Source organism: Periplaneta americana, chromosome 17, assembly GCF_040183065.1.
Source record: "Periplaneta americana isolate PAMFEO1 chromosome 17, P.americana_PAMFEO1_priV1, whole genome shotgun sequence".
Lineage (NCBI taxonomy): Eukaryota > Metazoa > Arthropoda > Insecta > Blattodea > Blattidae > Periplaneta > Periplaneta americana.
Genome location: NC_091133.1, coordinates 70,484,597 through 70,509,191, shown reverse-complemented (window position 1 = coordinate 70,509,191; position 24,595 = coordinate 70,484,597). Strand labels below are relative to the sequence as shown.

Sequence of the window (24,595 nt, the reverse complement as noted above, 5' to 3'; positions counted from 1 at the left end):
AATTCGTAAAAATATAATAAGCCTATTGGATATTATTAATGTCTGTAATGGACTCAGAATTACAGTTAAATTACTACATATTCAGTTTTGAGTAAAAATATAATAATATGAATAATAGAAATGATACCATTTCTTCGTATAGGATATTTTATGTAATTTTGTTGAAGACAAGCAATACTCTTGTAATGACAAGTCCGTTTGGCGTGTGGCGCATGTCATGAACTGAATTCTGTATGATTTTGCTATTTGATGTCAAATACTTGTGTAGCTATTACAATTGTCAGTCTTTATCTGTTGCAACCTCAAAGCAACAACATGTCAGAGCTAGTGAAAGATATAGATGGTGGCATGCTGGAAGGTGTAAGTATCAGCGTTGTTAAATTTTGGTGTTCTGTAGTGAACATGAAAGGCATGAAAAAGCCGGTATGAAAGCATGCCTGAAGGTTAGGTTATGATTCTCAAAACAGTCAGGATACGTTCCTGGGTTTAAAATTCGCTATTTATTCGCAATTTATTAATTCATTTGGTTGGTATACCTCTGTAGCTTCGTCGAGGATTTTAAATGTTGACTTTATATCAATAGGATTTATCATGTAATTGGGTACGGTTTTTTTTTTTGCAAAAAAAAATAAAGTAGGTCTACGCATCGAAGGAATTTTTACCCTAGTCTGTCATGAGTTTGATTTTATATTTCCTCATTTTTATGGATTTTTTTGTCGTGATCAGATTGTGAAGACAATAGTGGGACGATCGAAAGTTACAGCATATTATGTCATACCGTGACATAATAACTTCTCTTAATTTCAGTAGTATTGCACATGTGTATGCTGCTTATTTTCAAGTTTAATTTTGAACTTGTACACAATTTACACGGGTATTGATTGAAGATTTTCATCGATTGTGAAGTGTATGCCTAATATTATTTGTAGGTAATTCAGTGTGAAGTAAACATTAGCCTACCGGTACTTTTAAGTTAATCATTTGTTTAGGTAAAACATAGTGCAATTAGGTCTATTTGAAGTTCTTTGAAACTATAGTATCCTGTAGAAAATAATGACTTTTTTGTCGGTCGTTTTACGTCTTCAGTTAATTTAAACAGTATATCTGGCATTTTGTAAGGACACACCTTCACATAGAACGACAAAAGAAAGCACACCTTGCCGTTTTTAAAAACATTTTATATAGTCTCATATATAAAATATTTCTCCATATCATAGTTGCCTCATAAATGGTGCCTACTTGGTATCACTTGTGAGATTCAGACCTGTCTCGGACAGTTGACTAAACAAGAGCATGTACCGTATAAACCCATCGTATGCAAGTAACCTAATCTCGTAGAGTAAGACACTTCATTTCACACAATCATAATGTTTGTTATACACAAAAGTGTTAGAATAATATTACTTAATAAGCCTACAGAGGGGACTGTAACTCAGTGTACATTTCTAATAGGCCTACTATTATTTTTCAGGGTGGCCAAATTCTTCGAATGGCCTTGGCTTTCAGTGTTTTGAAACAAGTACCGGTTAGAGTGTTCAATATTCGTGCTGGAAGAAGCAATCCCGGACTAAGAGCTCAACATCTTAAAGGTATTTTTAAAATCATCATGTATTTTAAAACAATCTGTACATTCATTCCAGTGGTCACATTTTGAGTATTAAAGATCAGAGTAGTAATTAAAAACTAGTTACGGTATTAGACATCAATTATTTGATCATATTTGAAAAGGTTTGCAACTGTTTTTGCTGAATAGTTCAGTTTTGGTAAATGTCTAGAATGCAGATAATGATGTGCTCAAATGTGACTGCGTGAATACAATGTTTCTGGGTTAATGAGGGGGGAAAAATTTAAATGTTTAATAAATGGCTGTGTATCTTTGTTTCTTTCTTTCTTTCCACTAACTTTCTCTCTCTCTCTGTCTCGTGTAGTTCTATCAGTCGCCACAATACCTACAGATTGGTAATATACGGGTATTGTATTACGGTTTAGCGCTTTTTAAAATGCTTTGTCAGTGAATTAAACCTGCAACAGTAGCTTCACTATGAATTGTATTTAGCCCACTAACCTATCAAATCAGTTGAAGGAATAAGAATGTTTCTTGGGTGTTTCCACTTACAAGTTCCAGAATGATAGCCTCTATTGCCTCCCCCAGAGGGAGCACATTCGGCTTACTTATGACTTTTAAGGAACCTGGAGGTTCATTGCTGCCCTCACATAAGCCCGCCATTGATCCCCATTCTGTGCAAGATTAATCCAGTCTCTATCATCATATCCCACCTACCTCAAATCCATTTTAATATCGTTCTCCCATCTACGTCTCGGCCTCTCCAAAGATCTTTTTCCCTCTGGCCTCCAACTAACACACTATATGCATTTCTGGATTCGCCCATATGTGTTACATGCCCTGCCCATCTCAAACGTCTGGATTTACATTCGGCTAGTTGTTATATTTCCTAGATAAATGTCAGATCTGTCACTGAAGACAGGTGATGACGTTTGGGAATTGGGTGATAATGAAGGGTTACAGGACTGAAAAAGGAAGGGATTACCTCCCTTTGCAATAGGTACTATTCTGGCATTTGCCTGCCCCTGTATACATTAAGCTTGTGTTTACGTTTGTTTCTTAATCTCGTTACCATACTGTGGGAATGAAGTTCGGTGTGGTATCTATTATCATGATCTATGTACACTCGGACATCTGACTTTCATCCATTACTCTCCACGATCTCTTCATCACATTTCAGTTTTTCTAGACTGAATGTGAAAACCTGAAGTTAAAAGTAGCCACAACTGCCTGTGTTTGTATTCATTATTCTTTGGAAAATAATTCGGGAATTTCCTAGAAGACGCTGCTGCTCTTTCTCATATTATGCTGTTTCTCGTTGTGCACTGATAAGCTGAATGTCGTCCTTGGAGCTTATGTTTTTGGTTTTAAAATCCAGTTTTTCTATATTATGGATAGCAGAAGCCGACAGCTTTTCACATATGCCACTTTTGGTTTAACCTTACATCTTGTAGGCATTACTGTTAACATTGATACTCGCAGATGAGCCATTGCTTGATAATTAAATGGATGATTCGTAGAGAAAAACTACTTACATGGATGAAGATTATTATTCATCCGATGATCTGCTGATGTGTAACTTGTGTCTTCTTTGGAGAAGATCATAACAGAGAAACGTGATCATGTAATAACTGGAAGATGTGCCAAATTGTGAAAATAAAGTGTTTTGTTACATAATGTGAAAACATTTCTGCGTGGTAATGTTCAAAATTATTATGTTTTATGAAGTAGAATTAAGAATAGAGCAGTTAAAATATTGGATTGTTACAGTTAAGAACATTTCGCACTTTCAAGATAGTAATAGGTTAGGATGTGTGTTAAAATTTAATAATTTCTTGGTAGATGACTTAAGTTAGATTTAAACTTTTTTTTAACATTGTTGTGGAACAGTTGGCAATGCTGAAAAGACAGTCACTGCCACTTACTGCAGTCGGTTTTGACAAGGAGATAAGACAAGGACGTTGAAGCTTGTCATGGACAATATTATTATTATTATTTGAGCTATGCACATTTCGCAGGTGGAGTGATAGTTTTTGCTAGTACGTGATCTTCTTGCAAGTTGCATAACTTTCTAATGACACTGTAAGGTCATATTCCAAATTTTAAAACTTCTAGAGGGTCTTAATGCAACCACATTTATGGTATTTTCTGTTACACTTTGCCTTTCATTTGATAAATTTCTCATAAATAAAAATTAATTGGTGAAGACCATACCTACATCATTTTCAACACAAATAGGTCTACATAATATGCTTTAATTGCATTTGTTCAGTCTCTTCCACAGTACTAACATCTGCTTAACGTCTGTTGACACGAAGCTATACGAGTGGAATCACAGTCTAGTATATACAGTCGTGAAGCTCAATACATAGTAAATATGCAAACATTAGATAGTTGCTCACCACTAGGATCGCTAATATCGCCTCATTACAGGCAATGCAAAATAGTACCGTCACAGTCTATTGTTTCTAGCACCCTCAAAACTCAAGCTTCGTGACTGTATATAGTAGACTGTGGTGGAATGCAGTAAACCCTTAATTTAACGGACTTTTGAGGGGATAAAGGGGTGTCTGTTAAATAGCGAATTTTTAAAACAATATTTTAAAATATAATTGTAATTTGAACATATTAATGTTACATGTTAAATGTACATACCATTTTTCTGAAGCTAACATCGTAACAATAATACATCACCACATTACACAGGACTAATTTACATTTTTATCTCATTACATATGGTGTGCTTTGGCTGGCACAAAATCGCATCACCACATCGCACAGGACTACATAAGGCATGCTTTCACTGGTGACCACAAATAATAATAATAATAATAATAATAATAATAATAATAATAATAATAAATTAAAAAATATAATAATAAAATTGCCCGTTAAATCGAGGGTTTACTGTACGAGCAGAAAGAAGCATTACCACTTATTCCTTTTTCATGCTGTTAGTAAAAAAATTCCTGAACATTAGCTTAATGTACAAAATTATGGAATTATGTTTGAATTAATCATTAAAGCTGAAGGTATTAAAATATAGGCTAATCTAAAATCGCTTTTACTGATATATAAAATTATTTGTTCATAATAAAATTATCTGTAGGAATTTGTGACTGACATTTTCGTTTAATGTTGTCAGGTGTGCAGATTGTGAGTGACATAAGCAAAGGAAAACTTAAAGGCGGAGAAATAGGCTCCACAGAAGTTGTGTTGCATCCTGGGAAAGTAAAGTGTGGAGAATACTTTGCAGACACTGGAACAGCAGGGTAAGTAATTTCCTTTTATTAATAGGCCTAACTTGATTATTACAGTTCTAGTAGAATTATATCTGAGAATGTAAAGACTGTTTTTCTATTGAGTTGATACAAAAGTTCGTAGCATTCTTCTCTCCTTTGAAACGATACGTAGACACTACACAAGTATTTCCGCATGTTACTTAGCACAGATACAGATCCCAGAGCTTACTAGAAATCAAAAGCTGCCGACTGTTTTCAATATGTGCATTTTGTCCTTGTGTTTCCCATGGAGGAACAACATATCTGGGATCTAAGTAACTATCATCCCACTCTAGAGGTTAACGAGGGCAATTCTTTGATACTGAAGCACTCACTATCGACTGTGTTCTCCCACGAATGACTCAGCTTCGAAAACATTCTTGAGACACCTCACAGTTAACACTGGCCAGAGTGTGGTTTGCTTTTAGTATACTCATGCGCTAATCGCTATTGTTTATACAAGACATGGCAACAGTATATCAATTCAATTCGCTTAAGAGAGTTGAACATTACTGTTTTCTCGAAATGTTTTGATTAAATACTGGGTGTTCAGTTCAAAGTGTGTCATGGCTTGCTATATGTCGTCATGTGGCTAGCCGATGAGCCTAGAGAATTCAATCTTCCTACACTTCCGCGGAGGTGTATTACCTATGTGCCAGAAAAGTTGCCTAGCAAGTACGGCGTTCATTCTGAAGAGTACTTACCGATACGTACGGTAACGCCAGTAGTGGCAGGAATATGAACTGTTTCGAAACATGTACTGAGGTGAGTTTTTTTCTTACTGTCGAGATATGGGGAGAGGGTTAAGACGATTACTTACGTATTTGTTGACAATAATTTCGACGGTCACCATGGATACAGAGCATTTGATTTGTATTGTGGAATGTTGTGGTACGCAACCGATGATAACAAATACCCTGTGTACGACTTGGCCGCGCAAAACACAGTTCGAAAGAGGTTATGGTAGCACATAGACCGAACAGACCACCATCTGTTGCTACGATGTTCAAGTTATAGTGTACACGTTCTCAAGTTCACATTGAACGCCTTGATTAATAGGCAACTTCTCTGACATAAAATCTGAAACTCGCTTCAAATCGCTGACTCATCAACAGTGACGTCATGACACACTTTGAAATGAACACCCAGTATAATTAATGCTAATTTATATAGTCAGTATTGCTAAATGCGATTAATTTAGAATAATTTAACAATATAACACTCGTTACTGATCACTATAAAATCTCAAATAATAATCATATGTTACGGAATATGTGAAAGGAAAGACCGAACACATCACTGGTCACCAGTTAATGGTTTGAGTCTCAAAACGAAGATTTGTGTTCGATACATTGCAGGCTTTACTATGCCTTTTGATTGTTATGTTCGGATTCATTCTGGTTGTGTTCCGATATACATTCCCCTTGCAAAGAACAGTTACATTCCTTAATTTTGTAAAATGACCACGAATTGAAGAGTTGAAGACCCCAGATAAGCTGGGATTTGCAGCAACAAGAAACTTCTACATTACGACTGTTAGAATGTAGCATGTATTGCCTACCATCATCTTTAATGAATGATTCTGTGAATGCCAGGGTGTTACAACACTCACAATCACCAAGAACCATTCAGACACAAAAATCACTGTGACAAAATCGCTATTATCTATCACAGCGATTTTTCCGGAGCTGTGATGGCAAAACGCTCTAGTTGACTGTATCACTCAGTATATAGATGAATCATTGTAGACTGGGCATTCAATCTTAGCGAAATTCGTACTGAACTAAAACTTACTCCTCCTTTTTTCAGTTCTCTCTTTTTATTTTATTGCTGAAACTCATGTTTACAATATCATGCTCTTTCATCTACATTCCTTAATAAATAATGAAGGATGAGAGGAACAGAGAAAAATTCTCTCTGGCACTGGGATTTGAAGCCGGGTTTTCAGCTCTATGTTCTGACATTCTAACCACTAAGCCACACCGGATTCCCATCCCGATATCAGATTGAATCCTCTCAGTTTAAGTTCCGCCTCTTGGGTTCCCTATAGTGGCCTACCTTCATGCACTGCTTCATAGATGTATGACAGTGGCACAATGTCCATACACGTGCAGAGGTGCATTCGTTATGAGTGACTAAGCGGCTGGGATCCGACGGAATAAGTGCTGTCTTAAATAAAAAAGTGATTATCTTTCGCATATCATATATTGGAACTTAAACTGAGAGGATTCAATCTGACATCGGGATGGGAATCCGGTGTGGCTTAGTGGATAGAGCATCAGCACGTAGAGCTGAAAACCCGGGTTCAAATCCCAATGCCAGAGAGAATTTTTCTCTGTTTCCCTCATCCTTCAGTAGCTCAGTTGGTAGAGCAGCTGGCTACGGACTGGAAGGTCCGGAGTTCGATCCCAGGTGGTGACAGGATTTTTTCTCATTGCCAAACTTTCAGAACGGCCCCGAGGTTCACTCAGCCTCCTATAAAATTGAGTACCGGGTCCTTCCCAGGGGTAAAAGGCGGTCAGAGCGTGGTGCTGATCACACCACCTCATTCTAGTGCCGAGGTCATGGAAAGCATGGGGCTCTACCTCCATGCCCCCCAAGTGCCTTCATGGCATGTTATGGGGATACCTTTTTTTACCTTCCCCTCATCCTTCATCATATGGTAACGCAAAATTTCTGCTCAGAAATATCATATGTACTTCAGTACATCATAATAATATTTAATAAATAATATTTTTTTTTATTTTGTGTTAGAAGAAAATACTGATATTTGACCATTTTTAAATGAGTTTATTTTTTATCAGATAATCTATCAAAGGTAGAGAAGTGGTTTTGCATCATATTGTAGATATGACATGTATAAATACACACAAAAAATTTCATCACAGAATGTTGGTTAGTTTTTTAGTTATGTGGGAAACGCTTCATCACTGCACAGTTAACTGAATTTTGAAAAAAAAAAAAATGTAAATATTTTTTTCGTACAGCAGAAGAATGGTGTTTTACACATACTAATTTTCATTATTGTACAAGATACAGTCATGGAGAAAAAAATGTTGAATATTTCCAAAATTTTACTGCTCTAAGCTGTACCTAACTCCTTAAGGTGGCTCAGTGGGTACATGAGGACTGACAGAAAGGAAGGAGGTGACTTGCTTGCTAGGTAGCAGCATCTTCTGGTCTGAACTACGTGTATATAATTTTTATGCATGCAATTACAATGTGTTATGTACAAGCATCTTTATATAAATGTCTTTTTGACTTGCTTATGAATCTGTTTGTAATTTAAATATATTGAGCACTCTTGTATCCATTTCAGGAGTGTTGGATTACTGATCCAAGTTGCACTGCCCTGTATCATGTTCAGCAATGGAACAACCATTTTGAAACTGAGAGGGGGGACTAATGCAGAGATGGCACCCCAAATTGATTATACCACTGAGGTATTTATAAAATAATCCCATGTTTTCTGATTAAAATACTGTCAGATGAAGGAAGAAAAGGGGCATTGACAAATCAACTTAAAATTTAGAATAATGTTGAAACAATTATTCAATAAATAACGAAGTTATTGCTATAATATGGATATAACTTGCTGTTTATTTTTTTTACTTTTGTCGAAGCATGTTATAAAAAATGTAACCTTTCTTTTTTAGATTTTTAGACCACTTCTAGAGAGATTTGGCGCTACCTTTGACTACAAGATTATCAGGAGGTTAGTAAATTTCTTTTAAATATGTGCCAATAAAAAGATGGCAAGGGATATGGAACATTTAAGTGGTTGATAGTTATGTGACTTCAAATGATTGTAGATCACTGCTTACTGAGAATAATCTCAGCATAATCATAAAGCAAAGAACTTGAGCTTTTAATGAATATCATAGCCAGTGCAAGAAAATAAATGCAGCATTTGCTGCTCCAGCCACTAGTAATATCTTGAATGTAATACATTTACAGTGATATTCAATTTTTTTTTTTTTTTTTTTTTTTTTTTTTTTTTTTTCTTCTTTCCAATAATGATATATTGCGGATTGACATGCTCCCGCTAAGGAGAATATTACAGAAATGGTAACAGACATTTTTCTCAAATAGGTGCTTACTTGAATGTACCACCTTAAAAATGAACTCTTCATTCGTTTCTTAACATTACCCACCCTTAAAAATAATTATGTTGGTATTTTTTTCGGAAAAGCTACACCAAAGAAGGCACAGTTTTCATTTTCCTTCACTGGCTTCTGTGAGATGTATATAGTGATAAACACATGATTTTAGTTTGCAGAAACAAATACTTTCAATATAAAAATCGTTTGATACTTTTGAGTCATCATTCTTGAAAAATGTCTTGACGATAAAAGCATGATGCTCCGCACTTCATGCCTCCATGATTACACAAAATGGCGTAAAAAACGTTAACAAACGACGGTCGATCAATATCCATAACTCCCAATGTTGCTTAGTAAATGGCTTTCTAAAACCATCTAACTCCTTTGCCGCACCTTGTATAAGGACTATAAAGAGTTCATACTTTCAGCAAGTGTATGTTCTTTGTCCATGATGTAAAATAACAATAGCCTTAGCCTTATACAAATTTTATCTTATCTTGCTTATGTTGCAGAGGTTACTTCCCTAAGGGTGGAGGTGAGGTGCATATAAGAGTGAATCCAGTGAAGCAGTTGAAGGCCGTCAGCTTGGTTGACAGTGGTCATGTTGTGCGAATATGGGGCTGGGCTTTTGTAGCTGGTTCGCTTCCCATCAAGGTAAGTAACTGTTTTTTTCTTTTAGCTTAGTTGACAGCTTCTCACCAAAGATACTTCGGTTTGCACAACATAGTTCATTGCAAAATTATCATCTGTCTCTCCACTTCGAATGTGTAATAAGTTGTATCATTATTAATTTGAGTTCTAGTTCTTATTTTGATTTCTTTATATTCTATGGAATTTGTGGTGGATAAAGTGGTCGTGGAGCAGGTTTCCTTCGAACACTTTGCTATAATCACTCCGTAATATCAATATCAGGGCAAGTGAATTAGTGTGACACCAGTTACAAAATTTTGCTTTGGAGTGAGAGAAAGGAGATGGTGAGGGGGAGAGAATTCTAATTAGGGGTGAAATATTACTCATAGTTTCATCTACAATGTTGTAACTTACGTTAAATTGATAGGTCTGTATAAAACAATGACTTTTGTGCATTATCGAAAGATTACATTTTATGTACAGTTGCAAGTTTGTCACAAAAACCTTCAAGTATATTTTCAGCCATATTTCTATCTGACTATAAAAATAAATGTTACAGGACATAAATATGCCATTGTCATTTTAGAACTCTATTTTTATATTACATCACATTATTGTAAATTATTTTCTATTTAACGTTGCTTATAACTGCCGAGGTTATATCAGTGTCACTGGTGTGCCGATATTTTGTTCTGCAGGAGTTCTTTTACATCTGAGTAAATCTACTGACAGTCCCATGCCATGGCATCGTAGTCTAAGGCATCCTGCCTAGGACCCGCGTTACGGAATGTGCACTGGTTCGAGTCCTCATGGGGGAAGAAATTTTCTCATGAAATTTCGGCCAGTGTATAGGACCGGTGCCCATCCAGCATTGTGATGCGTTTGGAGAGCTACGATAGGTAGCGAAATCCGGTTGCGAAAGCCAGCTATAACGGCTGGGGGATCATTGTTCTAACCACATGATACCTCTATTCTGGTTGGATGATCATCCACCTCTGCTTCAGCATGTGGGTGTGAGGCCAGCAGCTGGCTGGTCAGTCTAGGCCCTTCACGGGTTGTAGAGCCACGGATTATTATTAAATCTACTGACATGCGCCTATCACATTTAAGCAACCTCTGGCATAGAAGGCCAGCACTCTGCCGACTGCGCCACCCAGGCCGACAACATCTCATTATTAATTGACTTTTTGTAAAAAGATAAAAAATTTGAGTTACTGTATTTTTATTATGGCTTCATTTGGAAACAAAATTGTACAGTGATGTATTATTTACAAGCTCTTTGTAGATTGTCCTCGGTATCATCAAAAATAACTTTGTTGTCTGCATATAATAATGTGTTTAATGAAATATTACTAACCCTAAAGTCTTGTTAATTTCCTCTGCCAACCTTCGTTTACATAAACTACATAGATATTGAATAAGATGAGTAATAGTGGGCAGGTCTTTTTAACTCCCTAATTAATTTATCTTTCTTGGGCACTTGTTTTATTGTTAATTTTGAGCTTGATTGTTGTATGTTTGTACATGGCTTGTGTTGCTACAATCAGTTGTTGAGGTATTTCAGTTTCATTTACGGTATTATGTTCCAAAGTATGTTTCCAATAATTCAGTTGAAGGCTTTACGATAATAAATACTGTATGTGTTGGTATATAACATTTTGTCTATTTTTCAATCAATTGAGATAATGTAGGTATGCTGACCTTTTTTACAGAAATGTACAATTTTAAGTTTTTGTAGTTAAAGTAGCTGCAAGTAAGAGCGAAATCACCCAACAAAGAAATAAAAATATTGGTCATTAAATGTTTTATGCCACAGGTAGCACATTTAATGGCAGATTCTGCTGTTCAGACGTTGAGGAGTGCTTTGAGGAATGTGGATGTGAACATTGAGCGATACAAAGAACATCCAGATGAAGCAGTTGGCACTGGATCTGGAATCAAGTATGTTGGAGAAAGATTTTATTTATAAACTTTATACTTGTGCTGGGTTTCAAGAACATATTTATTAATTATTAGTTATATTCTACGACGACTAATGTAGAGTTGCAAGGATGTCCCCTAATGTTAATAGTTCATTGAAGAGTTTACTTAAATTACAGGTTTAATTTTGGCCCTATATGAATTAATGCTTCGTTAGTAAACTGTCAATTTAATAAGGTAGCAGCTTCCGAAAATAAAAAAAAAGTAAAATTTAGATTTCTTGTATTTTCAGGTTAATAATTTATTACGAAATAAATTGGAATTTGAGCATAAATTGTTATTTAGTTAACTGTCCGAAGACGGGTCTGAACTTCACAAGTGATACCAACAAAGCACCACTTATGAAGCAACTAGGCCAGGAGATAATGGGGTAGGGTGGCCATGAGCATATATGGTAAAACGAATTATATATTCGGAAATCATATATGTACAAAATGTAAATTGAAAGTTTTTTACTCTTATTATTTTGATATATTTATATAGATGGTCAGACAGTATAGCTGTCTGATCTTTGGTCCAGACATTTTGCGAGGTAATAGAAGTGAAAAGGAGGGAGATCAGTATTGCCAACTTGTGGCATTTTAAAGTAATAGAAGTGAAAAGGAGGGAGATCAGTATTGCCAACTTGTGGCATTTTGAAGTTATGAACAGAACATACAAATTCTACTGTGAATGAAACTATTCTGCTAAATTTTAATCTTAAAAGATTCTGGTTCGGTTTCATGTAATTTCTTTGATTGCTATAGTGTGCTACTACAAGACTTAAGTTTTGGTATTAGCAAAAGAATTCAGTCGCAGTTTGCAATACTGGGAGAGACGTGGTGGTTAGTTCTAGCAGACAACTGTCACCTCTCTTATCTCGCGAAATCTTAGGGCTGGAGACTGGACAGCTGTGCTATAGTCTCGAAACAGGTAACTAACTATGTTTTCCAAGATAGTTGTTCGTTTCTTCAGGACTAAACTGGAAAATTAATTAGATCTAATATGATAAAAATTCTCTCTCACTGTAATTATTTACCTTATCGTCATTGTTCCTGCAATAACTCCTATGTGACATATTTATCAATTTTCAGATTTTTGCTCTATTAAATAACTTAAATATTGATACAGCAAATAATAAAATCTGCTATATGTAATTATATTTCTTTGTTTCGAAAATGTAAGAATTCACAGTCTCCTATGTACGGCTGCCATAGGATGAATAAATGTGTTTCTTCTTCCTACTGAAAAATGTTGTATTTTACACATAGGAGTTATTGCAGGAACAACGACGTTATGTAAGTTATTTCCTTGCTGTAAATTTAATAGTAACTCATTTTCTTTTCTTAGTCACATGTTGTACTTCATTTTTTCAGTCTAGTTGCAGAGACTAGTACAGGCTGTCTTCTAGGTGGTTCTGCACTGGGAAAGCGAGAATTGAAAGCTGAACAAGTGGGACAGAATGCAGCAAATGAGCTGTTGCAGTCCATCAACGCAGGAGCCTGTGTGGACTCGTACTCTCAGGACCAGGTAAACTTTACTTTGAATTAGGATGTAATTAGCAGGCTCGTACTTCTCACATATAATAATTACATACTTAAAGTTTACATTTCTCTGTTCGGATAAAGATGTAAGATAGCTAATTTAAAAAACAGACATGATGATTAGGAAGGAATGAAAGAAACTAATTTAAAGAGAGACTGAGGAGAGCAGACTAAGGAGGGAGGAGATGGAGAGGAGGAGGAGGAAATGAGAGAAAGAAATTGCTAGAACTAATTTAAAAAAGTAAACAAGTTAAAGTAAATGAACAAAGGTGAAGGAAGAAAAGCAAGAAAAAAGTGGAGTAGGATGTACGAATATAAAAGGTAGTGATTAGAAAATTTGAAGGGAGAAGGTGATTAATGAGAGAGAAAAGAGGAGGGAAGGTGTAACAGACTGACAGAAGGAGTACAGATGTTGCATTAGATCTCTGCCAGTGTGTGACCGTTAAATTTCAAGTGGGTGATCGTGGTCGTGGGCGTCAGAGTATTAAAAAAAAACAAAACACCTTTTGCTGTCTCTCTTTACCCTCACTATAAACTGTGACGTTGCACAGAGGCAGGGATATATATTTTTTTTCTCTAAAATGGAACTCCCTGCATCAAAATCCACAGTTAATTCCCGATTTACCACGAAAATCGTCTGTAGCTGCATTTAGATTGGCAACAGGCCATGATTGTTTGGCCAAACACCTGCATAGAATTGGAATATATCAGTCCCCTAACTGCCCATTGTGCAACTCAAACCAAGAAATGGATTCGGAACACCTCAAAATCTGTGCTTCAATGGCTGGTCATGATAATATCTTTGAAAAATATTGGAGTGTGGCTGGTCATGATAATATCTTTGAAAAATATTGGAGTGTGGCTGGTCATGATAATATCTTTGAAAAATATTGGAGTGCAAGAGGTCAAATGACTTTATTGTCAAACGCCTGGCATTAGAAAACAACAACAACATTTTTTTTTTCTAGATGACAGTCCCTAGGCAAGCATCACAGCCTTAGGCTTATTGTGCAACTCCTTGTATCAGGATGATTATTGAAGTCCTTAGGACTACTCTTCAAGTATGTGATTCACTGCTTGGTGCCATCTTATCGATTTGGCTATGGCATTCAGTTCTGACAAGCGCAAACACCCCTCCTCCCTGTTACTATGCTGCCTCCTCAGATCAATGGTATCTGTTTGCAACTCACGTGCTTGTGTTCTGCTGCATCCTTTGACCCAAAGATGGCAGCATCACAGATTCTGAGATTTACTAAGGTGCCATCTAACCAATGGAACTACACCTACTGCTCCCTGAGATTTGTGCAGCTCCCCCAGACAGTTGACACCTGTAGGCAGATCCTGTAACCACATCTGCCACGATCTCTTGGTCGACCTGAAACTATTAAGATGTTACACGAAATTGAAGTTAATGAACGTGAAATGAGTTTCAGGTTCAATTCCGAAAGTTACCGAGCAATTCTATTTCAAATGGTTGAGGGGAAAAGCTCAGAGAAAACTCCAATCAGGTAACTTGTCCCAACCAGGATTTGACCCTGGGCCTACCCGTTTCACGGTCAGCCAAGCTGTTACTCTATCTCCCCCCCCCCCCCATCAGAAATCTTAAATTCGGACCCTGCTGACAGATGAATTGGAGAGATATTTTCTAAATAATTCAGTTTTTCCTTGCCAGTCTGTTTCGCCTTTGCTTCTTTCTGCTGCCCATTGTTTCATATCATTGGTACTGAACCTTTAAAGGTGGAAACTATCTATGTGTAAATACTTCGATTTACGGAAAGTTCAGGGCTCTCCCATTGGACAAAAAAAAAGTTGATAAGCAAAAAAATATTCTGAGTATTGCTGTATGTGTATTCCATAAATTGGCATTTGTTCTGATTTACTTGAGTTCGTGTTTGCAGATGATTTTACTCATGGCTGTTGCACATGGAAAGTCCAGAGTAAAGTGTGGACCAGTCACTTTACACACTCAGACGGCCATTCATGTTGCACAGTTGTTGACAGAGGTAAGAGTAGTATAAATCATTACATTAACCAACATTTTTATGTTATAATTTTTAAAATGATAATTTAGTTGCTAGTTCAATTTATAATGTACATTGACGTATTTACACATTTTAAAAGTAGAATACTCACGTATAAAATATGTGATGTAATGTTAGATTTAGGTTCATTAAAATACATTAAATATGATAAATGAAATCCTTATATCTATTTTTTAATGTTAATTATAGTTTAGTAGAAAATTATATTCTAAATTTTTGTGTATTATCTTTAGACATGAATGTAAAGTTTGATATTAAAAGAAATTCCATAGTTTGGTCAGGCTTCTAGTCATTAGCAAATATTATGATCCATTTATAGAATTGTCCTTAAAAGCCGTTTCTGAATCACATGTACATAAAATCCACAACCTCATCGTTGTCTGTAGTGAATTTGTAGTTTTTAATATATGGAAGTCACACAGCAGCATGTCAACAAATGCTATAATATTATTTTGTCAATGCATTTACGTACTGCAGAATCTTCTGTATGCCACTTACAGTGTGGAGACATGCGCGTTATTGTAAGAGATAAAGATAAAACTTATTTTTAACTTTCCCAGTGTTTGTTCTTGATCACTGCATCAAGGTTAAGGATGTTTTTTGTCTACTAATCGAATTAATCATATTGAAATGAAACGAACAGGTTTCATTTGATCAAGCCTTGTATTTTAACGCATTTCATTTTTGGTGAGTATTTTTTCACACTACAATTTGATTACTATTATTAATTTTATTAATGATCATTGGAAGTTTCATTTCTGCATAAGCTCTTTGTTGTTGAATAGATAATATTGTTCCAATCCATTGTACCAATGCAGATGATTCTTCATTTGTATTTGGCCACTCTTTATTCTTTTTTATCTTTGCATTGCCTACTGGTTAACATTGAAGTAGATATTAGTTCTGCACACCGTGATCGTGCCACATCTGTCGCACAATGCTAATGTATTGATTTTCCATTCAGGTGGCCAAGGTTCGATCCCTGGCCAAGTCATGATGGAATTTATGATGGCCAAAGAAAGGTTTTCTCGGGGTACTCTTGTTTCCCTCTATCGTTCCATCTTCCTCTGGTCCACACCTGTGGAGTAACGGTCAGCGCGTCTGGCTGCGAAACCAGGTGGCCCGGGTTCGAATCCCGGTAGGGGCAAGTTACCTGGTTGAGGTTTTTTCCGGGGTTTTCCCTCAACCCAATACGAACAAATGCTGGGTAACTTTCGGTGTTGGACCCCGGACTCATTTCACCGGCATTATCACCTTCATATCATTCAGACGCTAAATAACCTAGATGTTGATACAGCATCGTAAAATAACCCAATAAAATAAAATCTTCCTCTGATTTCCTCTATCATCTGCAGTAGTTAAATACAGTGGCGGCTGGTGCTTCAAAATTTTGGTTGTTTACTTTCTTACTACAAAATATTAGGCCTATCATGCTACTTACTTACTTACAAATGGCTTTTAAGGAACCCGCAGGTTCATTGCTGTCCTCACATAAGCCCGCCATCGGTCCCTATCTTGTGCAAGATTAATCCAGTCTCTATCATCATATCCCATCTCCCTCAAATCCATTTTAATATTATCCTCCCATCTACGTCTTGGCCTCCCCAAAGGTCTTTTTCCCTCTGGTCTCCCAACTAACATTGTATATGCATTTCTGGATTCACTCATACGTGCTACATGCCCTGCCCATCTAAAACGTCTGGATTTAATCATGCTACAGTCATAAAAATTTGCAAAAACTCACAAGAATACTCAGTCGAGTTTTTGTGTTTTTTAAAGCGATCCTGGAGATGCTAGATGTCACTAACACCGTCCTTTGTCCATGCCTATTCTTCTCCGAACAAAATGCAAGGAAAGCAGAACAAAGATTTTGTTCTTTCACAACCACATAATCACTGAAACTTCTCGTACGCGTCAGAATTGAATTTTCTGTTGAACGACCTACGAAATTTCAAAATACAGAGACTGTTTACCAAGACGCTTAATCTCACACTTCTCTTCTAAACTGCACAATGAAAATGGATGTTCTATTAAATACTGAATTGTATTCATCTTAACTCGGGTCTATTTAATATAGTAGAACAATGTATATACTAGCACAAATAGCACTATTAATTTATTAAAACAACTTCTTATGCGCAACTAGATGCTCTCAACCAACTTGACTCAGTAACTGCAGTGGAACCTGACAGCAAAAACATCAATAAAATACAAGCTCACCCTCTAAAAAAAATGCCATCTGTTTCCATTTTTCGAAGTTCATTTACCTCTCTTTATTAATGCTGTTCGTTTACCAACAACTTAAAATCCACATTGGTCAACACCCCTCTCCCATCCACTTGCCTCGAAGAAATACCCAAGATGAAGCCAGAACCCATAAGAAGCACGGTTGTTTACTGTTGCATGTCAACAGTGAGGCTTCTACAAACGGTTCTAGTTGGATGAGAAACTTACTACAGCTGATCATACCAATCATGTACTTAGACCACAATAATTTAACTTTTAATTTGAACCAATATATTCGTAAATTTTTTCAGTTGTAGCGCAAACTTGCTACAACCTTAAAGAGAAGAATTAGATTAGATTAGAAGATTAGAAATAGGTTGGTCTGAAGTTTTGGGAGTGCTACAGGTTTCTGAGTATAATGCGACTTAGGGTTCTGGGTCTGAGCTGTTAGTCTGGTGATGAGATCTGGGTCTGTTAGGACTGTGGCAGGATGGCGTACCTGTCTGCAACGGATTCACGAATTCCAGCCAGACCATCTGTTGGCTTGGGACAGCGAACACATGTATAGGACATACAGTGGGCCAAAGTAAGCCTAAGTTCGAGGACCTGTTCCAGGTCCATCCCTTGAAAAGCCAAGCGAAGACATCGTGATCATCTTTTAATTTTTGGAACAAATATGTCTTAGTACTTTTTAAATAAACAGTAGGACCTATTTGTTTGGTAGCCCACGTGTATAAAATAGCAGTTTTCGAATCTCCAAAATGTATTTTTTGTAATAACTTAGTCATGAATAAAAAAACATGACCAATTCTGCAGAGGTATAAACGACAGTATAATAATCAGTGATTTACATGGAACCCACATATTATAAACTACAAAACTTTTGGCAACAATGTTAGGATCTTACATTTCAAAGGATACTTTGTGTATTTAATCCAAATTTTTAAAATATTTTAACAATGTTGTCGCTATTCTGTTGTCTAAGCATTTGGTGATATTTAATATTTATATCTCCAAATTAAGTTATAAGTTGTTTGGAAGTCAACAGAGATTACTAATACCGCTTCTCTTCTGTTGAAAGGATCAAAGAATCTTTTATAATTTGGCCAAGGCGAAGAACTTGTTCATTTGTTGATCATAGTTTCTTGAAACCTGCTTCTCAAGAGGTGATAAGATTTTGAAATTCAGAATATAAATTGAGTCTCTTAGAAACCATCATCTCCATTGTTTTCACTAAGACACTAGTTAGCAATATTGGTCTATAACTCTTAATGTCTTGGGCGGGTTTGTCTTTCCTCGAAAGAGGGATAATAAGAGCCTTCATCCAAAAAGTCAACACTAATGTCCTTGCTTGATTATAAAAAGCTAGTAGTGCTAAATTGCCTTTAGACCAAGATGCTTTATAAGTTCAGGATGTACAGTATGTTTTCTGGACCTGGTGATTTCTTATTCTTCAGTAAATTTATTGCTACATTAAATTCAATACGATTGAACATTTTATCAAAATTAAATTTTTATCTCTCTAAGTCCTTTTAAAAAGTCGTATCTTTTTTTTTTTTCTACTTCGGGTAATTTATGGCAATTAGTATAATGTTCAAGATTTAGCTTACATTTCCTCTTTTTGTTTGATACAAAAGAGTGTTAGCATTGTTTGTGACAACAAACTGCCACTACATGTAAACTACTGTATTTCTGATATCTTAGTTTACATATATGCAGTTATGTCGATGTTAAATGACCAATGTCTGAAAAAGGAATATTAATATATGTTTTTATTTTACAGGCAAAATTCAATGTGATAAATGAAGGAACAGATTCCAGTATAATAGAGTGCGAAGGTATAGGTCTTGTGAATGCTAATCAGATAGCATGAAAGTTTTAAGATTGTGTGAATAAAATGAAAAGATTGTATGTTTTTAATTTAAAAGGATTGCTATTTATGTCAGCTGAATGATCTATACAAGTATGACGTTGATGTCTATTATTACGCTTTATGTAATAAGTATTTACTTTCATTTCCTAAACATCTTAATTTTTTTTTACTCTGATGCAGAATTTGTAGCATTTGAGTGAAAAACTGTACATATTATTGGTGAAATATAACCGAGATCTTTTAGGTTGAAGGGACTTCTGCAAGGAATGGTTTGTAGTTTATGATGTCTTGATATATAGTTACATGTTTGTCTGGCTTATTAATAATCATTTGATTAATTTAATTAATAAAACACACTCATCTTGCGAACTTTTTATAGGTTGCCAGTAATTAGCACATGCTACCAAGCTGTTTTCATGATATTCACAATTAATTTGTATATGTTGCATCTGTTGTAAGATGAGACAGTTATTACTATATTATATTATCTTTACATTGAAGTCTTCCAGGACAGCATGTAGAGTTTACCAAAATGATTGATCTGATTTCACAATACCAATAGTTTATCTTTCTAACTGTTTGTGCTACGACAATGTAATAAGTACCACTTAGATACTAATCAAAGTTTCATTCAATAGCTTACACTGCTCGATATATGAATCTTAGGTTAAATCTACAGTGAAGCAATGTCTCCACACACTCAGGTACTGCACGTTTACCTCTATTTATTTCTGTACCTGTGTGTATAAGTCATTTAACAACAGGAATAGTACTCAAGTAAAAAATATCACTTGGATTTAATAACAGTAATAACAAAGTACTTATGCAAAGGCAGCTTATATACAATAAAAGATTATTTTTACCAGGGATAGACAAAACTTCAAAATTTTCCCTTTTTTTTTTTTTTGCTCACACATGGAGTGATGAAAAAACCATTCGAGTTGAGATAAATATACTTTTACTGAAATATATTAAACATTATTAAATATCTGTACAATGCAAACACATGCTTTCAGAGATGCTGTATGCTCTTCACTGAAACTATGTAGTGTCAATATCTTGAGATGCACGAGGAATATAACAGTATTGATCTGTAAAGTACAGTCGAATTTCTTCCTACAACTGCTTTTGTTAACATTATATATTAGTCGTAGTGACAGAAGAAATCAATGTTTTAAAAAATTTTGAACGTAATAAAAAAAAAAGGTGTCACATAAAAATGTTTACTCACCATGGCTACTTGGCTCTCGGGATTTGTCTACTCCTGATTTTTACAATGGGTTAAACACATCCAGATACTTTAGAACAATAACGTAAAGCATAGTACAAACTTAAAACAAAACAATTATTGTATTGACTGTGTCCTTTACGAGTCTCTAAACAACATTGTAAGTATTTTAATTGTTTGAAATGCAACATTTCTCCTCTTTGTGATAAAATACATTTTCTTCTTTCCTAATGAAGTGCTCACTACCAAATTCTTCTATTAGAGCACTGATCTCAAAGTTCTTACTTTATTTTGTTTTTGCATGTTAACTGAATAGTAGACCTGAACAGTGCAAGTAGAGTTGGATGCCACAGGGCTATACTCCATAAATACCGACACTGTTGCAGTTTGTTTGGAGACTGTAGGTGTCCAAATGCAGGATATTAATGACTAGTGTATTCACTAAGGATTATTTAATAAACATAAAGTGGTTAAAAATAAGTAGATAACGAATGGTAGAAAATCGTTATCATTGTTTAATCCAATTGAATTACTGTATTCACCCGTGTAATAGACGCACTTTTTTTTTTTTCGATATTTATAACAAAAAACTAGGGTGCGTCCTTTATGTGAGGAAAAAATCTTAGTGAAAAAAAATGCTGAAATAATCGATAGACTACGCAACAATATATGGGCCGCGACTATTTATATGTCAATTACGTCGCACTTAAGACAATCGATAGTTAGGAGCAGTTGCATAAACAGATGACAACTTGTAACAATGAATACATTGACAATAAGACAAGACACTTTGTTGTTATTATTAACACTAGCCTTACCTCATTCAGTCTCAGGTTCAGCATCACTGCTATCATTTATCATAGATTCACATTCCTTTATGCATCTATAACACGGAGAATTTTTTTTAACGCGAAAATTTGAGGTGCGTCCGTTATGCAGGGGTGTCTATTACACGAGTAAATACGGTACTTGATCTTGTTTGATGTAGAAATAAAAAATGGATTAACAGCTTCTGGTAGCATAATGGCCAATCTGACATTGAGGAAGTTGCTCATTGAGGTACCCATGTAACTTATTTCATGGTGGAAGTGAGTTAGTGCACCGTCTTACAAGAAAATGGACTCGTCTTTCTTTTCTTACATCTGTAGCTTCAGTGATTAAGCATGTCGAGGTAATTACTGCTTTTCACAATCACTTCTCCAAAAAGAAAATGACTGTAGACTTTCGTCTTCGAAGTGATACAAAATACGTTGATTTTGGGTGCGGCTATATTTCCCCATATACAGATGCTACTCCAGTTCTCCTTACCACTTACGTAAAAAGTTACCTCATCTCTGGAAATTTGGCAGCACAAGAATTTTTCATCACCCTCCATTCTCTCTATTTCCTTGCAGAATTGGTATTGAATATATTTGTCAGCTTCAGTCGCCATTTGCAGGAACTCAAGTTTATATGGCTTCGTTCTTAAACTCTTTCTCAACACACGCCACGGAATTGTTTCGAAACTTGCAGATGCCAATTTGCTCTGTGAACTGATTTCTCGGTCTTTTCTGATAGACTTGCTGAGTAATCTCTGCATTGAGAATGGATGGTGGCCCATTGCTTTTGCCCTCATAGATGCACTCTTTTTTTCTCAAATTTCTCGTGCCAATATCTGAGGGAGCTTCCCAGCATTGGATCTTGTTGAAATTCACATTGAAAATTACGTTGCACAGTCACGACAAAACGATGAACTGCAAAAATTAGTGCACTAAAAAGCTTTCTTTGTTTCGTCAGCACTGTTTTTTTAGCTATAGTTGCATATGCGCAATTTAGTAATTTTAATATATTTGTATTAATTAGCTGTAATTGAGACCAACTTCGTTCGTACAGCATATATATTTTTTAAATTAAACCATATCGAAATCAGAGCAGTAATTTTGGAAAAACCTGTGCTTACAATAATAAGATGTCAAACTACACTTTATTTGTAATCTAATTACAAAAATTGTTACAATTCTGGAAGGTAATTATTGATATTATAAAATAAATTGTACAACACGTTCTTTCTAGTATATGAAAACATTGAGAACTAAGTTAACAAATAGTTGTCATGTTTGTGCTTAAAGCAACTATGTACTGTATTATGTACCTTTGTTTTGTTTTTACATTTAAAGATTGGTATAAAGGTCAGAATGAGACGTGAGGTAAGGGATGTTTAGGCTTGTGGTTGGAAATGTATTACTTTTTTTTTATTTATTTTCAATATTTTGTACAACTTTTCGCCTAAATGTAAATTATTAAGTATAAGAATTAAATACACAACATTTCTTCAACAACAAAATCTTCTCTGATAGGAATTTTTTGTCTTCTTCAGAATCTTTTTGTATATACTGTATAAAGACATTGTACGACATCTTCCCTACAAGCCCTACCTATAAGTGCTAATCATATTTGTATCGTTTCTCATTTTGATAATACGACATTTGAATTATGTTAAAATAGATAAATGCAGATGTTCTTACCGCATTTAATCATCTTCCTGACTCCATAGCAGTCTTTTTTTCTGGAAAGCTGTGCATTATTGTCCCATAAGCTGCGGACATATTTTTTGGATATAAAAATATACTCTTTACTTTTTAACTTTGCTCTAGAATATGCCGTTAGGAAAGTCCAGGATAACAGACAGGGTTTGGAATTGAATGGGTTACATTTGCTGCTTGTCTATGTGAATGACATGAATATGTTAGGAGAAAATCCACGAACTATTAGGGAAAACACGGGAATTTTACTTCAAGCAAGTAAAGAGATAGGTTTGGAAGTGAATCCTGAAAAGACAAAGATACTATTATGTCTCGTGATTAGAACATAGTACGAAATATAAATATAAAAATTGGAAATTTATCCTTTGACGAGGTGGGAAAAATTAAAATATCTTGGAGCAAAAGTAACAAATATAAATCACTTGGTAGGAAATGAAAGCATAATAAGTATGGGAAATGCATGTTATTCGGTTGAGAAGCTTTTGTCATCCAATCTGTTCTCAAAAACCTGAAAGTTGGAATTTATAAAACAGTTATAGGTATTACTGCTTGTTCTGTATATGGTTGTGAAACTTGGACTCTCACTTTGAGAGAGGAACAGAGGCTGTAGGTGTTCGAGAATAAGGTGCTTAGGAAAATGTTTGCAGCTAAGAGGGATGAAGTTATAGGAGAATGGAGAAAGTTACACAACACAGAACTGCACACATTGTATTCTTCAACTGTCATAATTGGGAATATTAAATCCAGACATTTGAAATGGGCAGGGCATGTAGCACGTATGGGCGAATCCAGAAATGCATATAGAGTGTTAGTTGGGAGGCCGGAGTGAAAAAGGCCGAGACGTAGATGGTAGGATAATATTCAAATGGATTTGAGGGAGGTGGATATGATGATAGAGACAGGATTAATCTTGCTCAGGATAGGAATCGATGTTGGGCTTATGTGAGGGGGCAATGAACCTCCGGTTTCCTTAAAAGTCATTTGTAAGTAGTAAAAATATTCCCTGACTTATCATCTACGTGAATGAAAGTTTGCATATTGTAAAAATATTCCTGGCAACAGGACTGTTCTTGTCTTTTGGTATAAATTTCAGTACTAATGTGGTTTATAATTGAAGAGTCCACTGCAAGAATGATGGATATCACTTTCTTGTCGAAAATGAACCAAGACTGTCAATGCATAGCTTAAGACATACAGAATGTACATAGAGAGTTATATGGCATTAACACTGATAGTCATTGTCCAGTAATGATCGGAAAATCACAGTTAAGCTTTGAGCGCTAAGCATTTCAAACTTTCAATTGCTTCTCCTGCAAAAATGTATTCCAAATGACATCCATCATTCTTGCAGTGGACTCTTCAATTGTTCAAGGTATTCACTGATGCTCCTTTTTTTTGGACTTAGGAGAAAAGTTGAAGTCACAATGATTTAAATCTAGGTGACAATAACTCTTCATTAATTACGTAATGATTCAATAGTTTTCTCTGCATTTTTTTTTTTAATGGCGAGTACTTGATTGTTCGTCATTCACTCATATGAAACCAACCGACAGAATTGTTGCCCAGGGTGCACCATAGAAGGGTGGTCTATGCTACACCTGTGATGAGATGAGGTGATTATGG

The 24,595-nt window shown here is 35.5% G+C and overlaps 1 protein-coding gene across 1 annotated transcript; it reads left to right on the top strand.

Moving 5' to 3' along the window:
- The first annotated feature begins 29 nt into the window (after positions 1-29).
- Rtca (RNA 3'-terminal phosphate cyclase) lies at positions 30-19,476 on the top strand. The gene is made up of 10 exons (XM_069817461.1): positions 30-360; positions 1,472-1,589; positions 4,710-4,836; positions 8,165-8,288; positions 8,502-8,560; positions 9,461-9,602; positions 11,395-11,519; positions 12,914-13,067; positions 14,980-15,084; positions 19,133-19,476. The coding sequence occupies exons 1-10, from the start codon at positions 250-252 to the stop codon at positions 19,220-19,222; spliced, it is 1,155 nt and encodes a 384-aa protein (XP_069673562.1). The 5' UTR covers positions 30-249; the 3' UTR covers positions 19,223-19,476.
- The last annotated feature ends 5,119 nt before the right edge of the window (positions 19,477-24,595 follow it).

What these genes read in the sequence shown, in the direction of transcription:
- Rtca (XM_069817461.1), top strand. Translation starts at nt 250, where the DNA reads ATGTCAAATACTTGTGTAGCTATTACAATTGTCAGTCTTTATCTGTTG. An exon ending in AAATTGATTATACCACTGAG is followed by an intron (nt 8,289 to 8,501) that starts GTATTTATAAAA and finishes TTTCTTTTTTAG; the next exon opens with ATTTTTAGACCACTTCTAGA. An exon ending in TTGCACAGTTGTTGACAGAG is followed by an intron (nt 15,085 to 19,132) that starts GTAAGAGTAGTA and finishes TTTATTTTACAG; the next exon opens with GCAAAATTCAATGTGATAAA.